The sequence below is a fragment of the Orycteropus afer genome, unplaced genomic scaffold (assembly GCF_000298275.1).
Source record: "Orycteropus afer afer isolate SDZICR_OR568_19922 unplaced genomic scaffold, OryAfe1.0 scaffold00002, whole genome shotgun sequence".
Lineage (NCBI taxonomy): Eukaryota > Metazoa > Chordata > Mammalia > Tubulidentata > Orycteropodidae > Orycteropus > Orycteropus afer.
The window spans coordinates 14474152-14483391 of NW_006921589.1; the positions used below are offsets into that span (position 1 = coordinate 14474152).

Consider the following 9240-nt stretch of genomic DNA (forward strand, 5'->3'; position numbering starts at 1 on the left):
GGGAGATTTGTCTTTTTCTTGTCAAACTGATAATAGGTTTTTTTTTTTTTTTTAAAGTTCCTCAGAAGACAGAGTCCAGCACCGCACATTAGGGCAATGTCCCTGGTGTGGAGAAGCATAGCTGATGCCCTCCGGTTTGATACATAGCAGTTCTTTCAATAGCTTATTTCTGAAACATGAACAAGCAAGGAGCACCAGTTGGATTACAACCCCATTGGAGCCAGGACCACCACTTGTCTGTGAGTTTGTTGTACTGGGGTGGCTTGCATGTTTCTGTGAGGCTGGAGGCTATACCACCAGTATTTCAAATACCAACAGGGTCATCCATGGTGGAAAGGTATCAGCCGAGCTTCCAGACTAACACAGACTGGAAAGAAGGATGGGGCCATCCACTTAAAGAAATGGCCAGTGAAAACCTTATGAAAAGTCGTGAAACACTGTCTGATATATTATTGGAAAACTTTATGAAGAACCCTGAAACACTGTCTGATAGTGCCAGAAGATGAGCCCCTCAGGTCAGAAGGCACTCAAAGTACAACTGGTGAAGAGCTGCCTCCTCAGAGTAGAGTCGACCTTAATGACTTAAGGGGCCAGGAAGACATCAGACTCGTAGCACAGGAAAAATCGTGTTTATGGTTAAACTATAGAAAAGTCTGAGTGAGTGATGTTTTGAGTGAGGTTGCACCAAACAACAGAACACTAGATTTGGCTTCTTTGTGTTTAGGGTTACTAATCCTTGTTGAGGGCTGGGGAGTTTGGCCTAGGCAATCCCTCCCTTCACAGTCTTTAATCTGTAGATTAGATTAAATATCATCACCCCATGCCACCTTTATCACCCAGAAAAAAGTAGGGGCTACTGTTACATAATTGTCTTCACCTGGCCACTATTCTTTTCCAAAACAACCCCAACCAAACAAACCTGAAACCACAGGACATTACCAGTTCAACTGCCAAGTATACAAGGTGCTTCTTAAGTAATATCTATGCATAAGTTCTCTCTGTGTAAGATTCTGACCAAAATAAATATATGAATAAACTGTATCAATAGTTTTAAAATCTTTTTAAACAATCAGAGTGGGGCAGAAACTCTTACCTGTTTACCAAAATAGCCACTCTTCTCTTTCTCTCTAATGAGCATAACCCCAGTTTTGAGCCAGGAATATAGCTGCTATTCAGCCAAAAGACTGTATCGCACCTTAGACCATGTCTGGCCAAGGAGATGTAAGAAGTAGTGTTGAACAGGACTTCTAGGAAGTCTCCTTTCAATATGTTCTTCATCCCCCTTCCTCTATTCTGCTGCCAGAAACATGGATATGATGGCTGGAGATGCATGAGCATCTGGAACATTAAGGTTAAGGGTGATGAGCACCACATTCTATTAATGGTAGTGGAATAAAAGAAGCCTGGGGCCCTGATGTCTTCATCGTGTCCCAGGTGATCTGCCTCTAGTCGTCTTTTATATGAGAGAGAAGTTAACTTCTATCTTATTTAAACCACTGGTATTTTAGGGTCTTAATAATATACAGCTAAATCTAAATCTCAATGATACAAGTCTTTACATTCTGCTGGACTGTGACAGTCCTACTTCTTAAATGTTTCACTCCATCTCTGTCTATTATCTCACTGTAGCCTTGATGTCCCTGAGCCTCCTTACTCTCCCTGTCCCAGTGGTCAAACATTCTTCTGGGTTCTGGTTACCAAGAACACCTCCAAGCTACTGAACTGACACTACTGAGCTCCCTGTCTCAGACAAATTGTCATTTAAGGGAAGGATGGAAGAGGAGTTTGTCCATTAGGTAAACTGCTTTGACAGGCATTGCTTTTCTGTTCTCTGCCTTCTTGGAATCATCAAGGTGTTATGACAGACCAATGTTGTCTCAGATTTTCCAGAAGAACTGGGGGTGGAGTAGGGGAAGAGAATTTAAAGAATTCTCTGGAATTGGAAGATGATATATAGACTACAGAGATGAGAGAAGGAAATAAACTGTTGGGAGTTTAGACAGTGGAGGTTTCTACCTCTTGTGTAGGCTCCTTGTTGGAGAGATTTCCTGAAATATTGTCAGATTCCAGCAGCTCCACAATGCTGTAGGGAGAGCAGTCCTCCAGGCCCAGCTTGCTGCAGAGCCAGCCACAGAAGCCTTTCTCCATGTCCCGAGCAGCCTGCCACCACGCTCCCCAGGACCAAGAGAGCTGCACTACAGCAGCATAGAGTCCCAGTGAAGAGGCCATGGCCATGATGAGCACTGGATAGAAGAGAACAAGGCAGGGGCAATATGAAATCTTGTGCCAGAAGGTCCTCTCCTCATTGTACACAAGGAAGATGTTATACCAGGTGATGGTACCATAATAGAAAGAGACAATGAAAGAGAGGACAAAAACCACAGGCAAGCAGATCACTGTCCAAAGGACCACGTGTGGCCCACGATCTGCTCCTATCTGGCAGACTTTTCTTCCTTCAGGTGTTGTTTCCATTGATGATTCTTGAGGCTTGGTCAATTCCTGCAGCTCTTTCTCTGTCAATGTGACATGGATGTCCACCATCTGACCTTTTTTCTTCCCTCGTGTAATAGTTCCAGTTAATGTGACATAGCGGCTGTCCAAAGGCATGTTCCACATACCTGCAGGGCACAAAGGAGGTGAAAGTCAAGATCAGGAAAGAACATTTTATCAGTGTCATTCCCCTGAGGTTGGGGCTGAGTATGAGAAGGTCTGTTTTCACAACATCTCACACAAGCTTAACCAGAAGTCAGTGATTGATTGAATGGACCTCCCTCAGGAGAGCAGCCACTGGTATTAATTCTCCTACAGTGAACTCTCACACCACACACTTGGTTCCAGATGAAATTGTGGAGCAGGTTAAACTTGTTTTTCTCTCTTCCTTTCTGGGTGTCATCTTGGTAAGATACCCATGATATGGAGGGGTGTAAGAGACAACTTTCAATATATCAAAGCGTCCACACCCTCATTTTACTAAGGACACCACTTTATATTGATCTTACTTCTAGTCTGCAGTGCAGTGAAAATATTGTAATGTGTGAGTGTCATATACCAGTGTGTGTACTGTATGTATTTATGGGTATGTGTGTGTGTATATATATATATATATACATATACACACACACACATACATATACACACACAAATACATAACAAGTATATAACATGCACATATGTCATAAAGTCAGGGCAAGAGTTCAACTGGAAGTCCCTAATGGGTAGCCCACCCTATTCTGGTTACCTAGTGCCACTCTGGGAGTTCTGGTAGCATAGTCGCTAAGACACTTGCCTGCTAACCAGACGGCTGGCGGTTCAAACCCACCAGCCACTCCTCAGAAGGAAGGTTGGGCAATCCTACTTCCATAGTGATACTGCCTCGGAAACCCAAGGAGGGGTCGCTATGAGTCGGGTTTGACTCGACGGCACATAACAACAACAACAACAGTGCCACTCTGACAAGAAATATACCACAAATGGGATGGCCTTAATAAACAGGAAATTATTCTTACAATTTGGAGGCTTTAAGTCCAAGTTCAAAGTGCCAAGCTCTAGGGGCTAGGTGAAAGCCCCTCAACCTCGGGGTCCAGCTCTGCCTCCTGCTCCTGGCCCACTGGAGCTAGAGGCATTTCTTCACTCAGACAGCTGCTGGCTGCTGAGGCTGAGAAGCCTCAAGGTTGACAAGTAAAAAGGCACAGTCCCGATGTTACCAATCCACATGGCAGGCCATTAACAAGTCCATTTAAGTCCCAAGGTTGGCAAAGCATAGCAGGCTGCTAAGCAACAACACAGCTACATGCAGGGTCCAAGCATGCTAAAGGCTAAAGACCATTCCCAAAGCTCCTGCTTATATATGGGAAACAGACCACATACCCAAAGGCAGCTACTCAGCTGCTCACAGTAGACTCCACCATGGAGTTGATTACCAGTCTCATCATGGGGAATACTACCACCAGCTGCCCAGCCACTCAACCAGGCCTAGCCAAGTTGACACAAAAATTTAACTACCACACACCCCTTCTCTTTTCATGCCTATCTCTATGCTTCTCTGAGAGGGGGCCCCGACACAGGCCTATGGACACCCTAGCTGACAAATCCAAACACTGTCTACTCACACACACACACACCATGACCAAACAGCCATCCTTTCGCCACTCTGGAAGTGAAGTTGGAGATATTGAGTAGGGAATTCCATGGTCCTTGGCATATGAAAATATGGTCTAGAAGTTGTATGTGTTGGGAGGTTTGGTGTACAGGCTCTATGAAGGCAGGTCCCCTGGGACCTGTAAACTCCTTGCCCCATGGTTAGAAAAGGGCTAGAGCATAGCCATCTGAAGAGCAAGGCCCAGGATAGCGGCAGGGTCCTTGACTACCCAGTTAAAAAGGTGGTTCTGTTCCCCAAACACCTAATAGTTTCCTCTCTAGTTATCTCCCTTGCTATCACCCAAATCCAAGCTTCCACATTCATGTTACTGTGGCCATAGTCTTTATCTGTTTCCACTGTTATCCCGTGTAATCCATTACTCACAGAAAGGCAGAGTGATCTTTTTTAAAATATAAATGAGATGATGTCTCTCCTCTGCTTAAGAGTTCTCCATTGACTTCCCCCTGCACTTGTAATAAGTTCTAAACTTCTTACTATGACCTACATGGCTCAACATGGTTTACATGTGATCTGTGCCCTACAAGGCCAAACCACTGCCTACCTTTCTAACTTCCTCTCACCATCCTCCCCTTATTGTCTACATGCTGTTGTCTTATGCCATCAAGTTGATTCCGACTCATTGAGACCCTATAGGACAGAGTAGAACTGCCCCATAGGGTTTTCTAGGCTGTAATCTTTATAGAAGCTTATCACTAGGTCTTCTCTCCCATGGTGCAGCTGGTGGGTCTGAACCACTGACCTTTCAGTTTGCAGCTGAGTGCTTAATTACTGTGCCACCAGGGCTGCCTACACTACACTCTTGTCCCACAGAAATAATTCCATTCTGTTAACAGGCCACTGTTACTCCCACCTCAGGGTCTTCACCTTTGCTAATCCTGCTTTTGGAAAGGCTCTGCTGAGAACTCTTCCTGGCTGGCTCCTTACCATTCAGATCAGCTCAAACCGCACTTCCCAGAGAGGCCTTTCGTGACCATCCAATCTATCCCCCTGAGCTTCCACATTCACCATGGTTTTATTTGCTTTGCAACATTCATCACTACCTGAAAATATTTTTGTGACTTGTTTACTGTCTGTCTTCCCCTGACTAGAAGGTAAGCTGCATGGAAATGTTGCCTCTCTTCCTCTTCATGGGCATATGTCTTAGGTTCTCATCTATCCACACAAATAGATCTACCATACCCATCTTGTTGCACAGTAATCCTTAATAGGCACACTTCACAATTTCTTCAGCAGCAAAAAACATTCTCATACATACCTCCTTATACACATGGGCATAGATTTCCTGGGGTAGATACTGAGCATGAGAATTTCTGCATTTTAATAAAAATGGATAAATATCCTTGCAAAGTAGAGTAGCTTCCTTCCATTTCCATTTGAAATGTATAAGTATGTTGCCTCACATTGATGTTACCGTATTTTAACTATTTTGGAATTTCTAACATCTCATTGTTATAATTTGCATTTTCTCAATTATTATTGAAGTAACTATTATTGTTTCTTTATCTTACATTCATTAGTTAAGTAGCATACTTTGCTTGTATTACTTACTTTTGTATATAAATAAGCCTCTTCTATTACCCTAGGAGTTCTGAAAGGGTAGAGATTCTCCATATTATCTAGCACAGAACAGAGTAAGTGCCCAGTAAATACTGTCAAATTGTTGAGTGAAGACTGCAAGATAACCATATCCCGAAAAAGAAACAGATTGCTCTCTCTCTTTCTCTGCCATCATGGTGTATGCAGCACCCTTCCATCCTTACCATGTTGTCTCACAAAACTTTTAGGATTAAGAGATTCTTGGCCAAGAAATAAAAGTAGAATCATTCCATTGTGCAACAGATTAGAATGAACATTAGTAATAAAACTGGGTACAACTCCAAGAGGAGACACTGGAGAAGAACCAAGCTGGGTCTATGTGGTGGTTATGTTTGTGTGTCAACTTGGCTGGGCCTGGTTGAGTGGCTGGGCAGCTGGTGGTAGTTATTTGCCATGATGAGACTGGCAGTCAGCTCCATGGTGGGATCTACTACAAGCAGCTGAGTAGCTACCTTTGGGTATGTGGTCTGCTTGTATATAAGCAGCAGCTTTGGGAATGGTCTCTAGCTTATGGCACACATGGACCCTGCATGTAGCCGTGCCATTGTTCAGCAGCCTGCCATGCCCTGCTGCCCTTGGGACTTTCAATGGACTTGAATTAACGGCCTGCGGTGTGGTTTGGTAACATTGGGACTGTGCCATTTTATTTGTCTACCTTGGGCTTGTCAGCCTCAGCAGCCACTAGCTGCCTGAGTGAAGAGATGCCTCTAGCTTCAGTGGGCCGGGAGCAAGAGGCAGAGCTGAAGCCGAAGGTCGAGGGGCTTTCACACAGCTCCTAGAGTCTGGCTTTGAACTTGGACTTCTAGCCTCCCAAACTGTAAGAGAATAAACTCCTGTTTGTTCAGGCATCCCATTTGTGGTATATTCTTGTTGGAGTGGCACTAGGGAACCAGAACTCTCTATAAGGAGTCAAACATGTGATGGCACAAGTATTTATGTTCTATCAAGTTTACTAGTATTTTTACCATGTCAAGCTGAAAATTTCGCCACTATCTGAACAATGTTGCATGGAAAAAGGTCTGGTTTCTTCCTTTGTTTTTATGCTTCCACATTAATAGTTTGGTTCAGTAATAAATATGTGAGACCTTTCATTTGAAACAAAAAAAGAACTAGCTCAGCAAGCAAATGCCTGGCTGTCTTCAGGGCAATCCTCATTCAGTTTCCTTTCCATGGCTATAAACTAATGGCCACAGGGAGACTTACCATCATCTGTGGGGTAGTCTAGGAAATCATCTCCTTCTTCCTCTTTAGGTTGCTCTCCACCATCCAGTTCTCCTGCCTCCTCATCCATTTTCTCATTATCTGACCGGTAGATGATGATAGACTCTGGGCGGGACTCTTTCTTCTTCTTTTTCCTGCGACCCATTGTGGATTCCCCATCCAGAGCCAAGGCAGCAGCCACAGCCTTCCTCAGAGAGCCCTGGTGGGGGCTTGAGAGCTGGCTGTCACCTTCCACTGGTGTTAGCTCTTCCATCCCAGTCCTCACAGCAAGCTGTTTCTTGGGAAGTCTAACTTGCTTAGGACAAACTCACAATCCACACATCACAGAGCTTCTTTCTGGATGGGGTTATGCAAAGATGTTCCAAGGATACATTCTGTCTGAAAGAAGGAAAAACAGAGCCATCAGCAGGGAGCAAATAGGGTAAGATAGAGAAGGATTTGGGAAATGTGTTTTAATATGGCAGAAGCCTTTTCATCTATTCTCACAACAGTTCATTTGGGGAGGGCTGTGGAAATACTTCTACAAGAATAGATTTGTGAATAAAATGTTATTTGTATCAGTTACAATTTTGTTTTTGTCATTTACACGTTATGTGAGCCATTAGTCTAGGTGGGCAGATGCATAATATAGGGAAGATGGGTGAGGAAGTCCTCCAGAGGTACGGAACTAAGCACCTCTCTTAACTCCCACCATGAACAGAGTCAGATGACAGGGACCAGTATTCCAGGTTTAGGGCTACTGCATTATACATTGCAACTACACCAAAACAGATGAAAGCAACTTTGAGCAAGCTACATGTTATGGACTGAATTGTGTCTCCCAAAATGTGTTGTAAATCCTACTATACCTGTGGTTATAATTCCACATGGGGATAGGGTTTTCTTTGTTATTTTAATGAGGAAGTATTAGCATAGGCTGCATCTTAAATGGATCTCTTTTGAGATATAAAAGAACAAGCAAAAAGCAGAGCTGGGAGAAGATAGATGCCATACCACATGAGATCTCCAAGATACCAAGAAAAAGAAACTGCAAAGAGACAAGGACCTTCCTCCAGAACTGAGAGAGAGAAAGCCTTCCTTTAGAGCCACTGCCCAGAATTTGGATGTCTAGCCTCCTGAAGTGAGTAGATAAATTTCTGTTTATTAAAGCCAGCCACTTGAGGTATTTCTTTTATAGCAGCACGAGATAACTAAGGAACCATCCAAGAGTGATGCCATTTCATCAGACATGTCTACCTTTGTATTGTGCAAAGGGCACCATTTGCCTGGCTTCTTATTGGTCCAGTATCCTGGAGAGTTACTGGAATCCGTCCTATCACAGGCTGAGAGATGGAATGGAAGGGATGCACACTTCTCACTGTATCCTCCCTCTTCTCTTTTTCTTTCCCCAAGGAAAAGGAAGTGGGAAGAAATGAGAATGAAGTAACATCTTTTAAAGAAGATTTTGATTGGTCTGTATTCTTGATACATTCTGTGCTTACTGAAAAGCCTCAGGCTAATATTGCCTTTCTAGAGGAAAGATATTCAGTTGCCTTCCAACCTCCAGCTTTAGCCTTCAGAGAGGAGGAATGCTCTCAGAGCTGCTGCTAAAGAGGTGTATACTCACAAATACCCAGTTATTCCTATTAGGCAGCTGGCTGCTCTTAAGAGTTTGAAAAATGTAAATAAATAAATAAAAATATTATGGAAAGTTTTAAACACACATAAAGGCAAAGGAAACAATTTTAATGAATTCTCAGGTACTCATCACCCTGTTTCAACAATAAGCAAAATATTCATGGTGAAGCCATCTAGTTGCACCTTCCTGTGTTGTTTAAAAGTAAATCTCAGACATCATTTCATTTCACCTGTAACTATCTCTGTGTATCTCTTACACATAAGGACTCTCTTCTTAAAAAAGAATAATCACAATATCATTAACACACCTAAAGTTTTTTTTTTTTTAAACATTTTTTTAAAACAATTCCTTAACATCTTCAAAAGGAGTCCTGGCAGTGCAGTGGTTAAGTGCTAGACCCAATCAGCCGCTCCACAGGAGAAAGATGCAGCAGTCTGCTTCCATAAAGATTACAGCCTTGGAAGCCCTCTTGTCTTGTACTGCTCTTGTCTTGTAGGGTAGTGTGGTGTAGTAAATTATTTAGTGTGGCTTTTTTACCCATAAGTCTTTGTAAACTCCAAGGTGGGATTTTCTATGAGCAACTGAGGAGCTCCTGATTGCTGAAGTTGTCCACCTGGAGTATTTCTGTTGGGAGTGGCACAAAACA

General features: G+C 43.2%; 1 protein-coding gene across 1 annotated transcript; it reads right to left on the minus strand.

The window, feature by feature from the left end:
* Positions 1-1995: 1995 nt before the first annotated feature.
* Positions 1996-7229, minus strand: TMEM169 (transmembrane protein 169). The gene is made up of 2 exons (XM_007959819.2): positions 6959-7229; positions 1996-2618 (listed from the first exon to the last, which is right to left on the minus strand). The coding sequence occupies exons 1-2, from the start codon at positions 7227-7229 to the stop codon at positions 1996-1998; spliced, it is 894 nt and encodes a 297-aa protein (XP_007958010.1).
* Positions 7230-9240: the final 2011 nt, after the last annotated feature.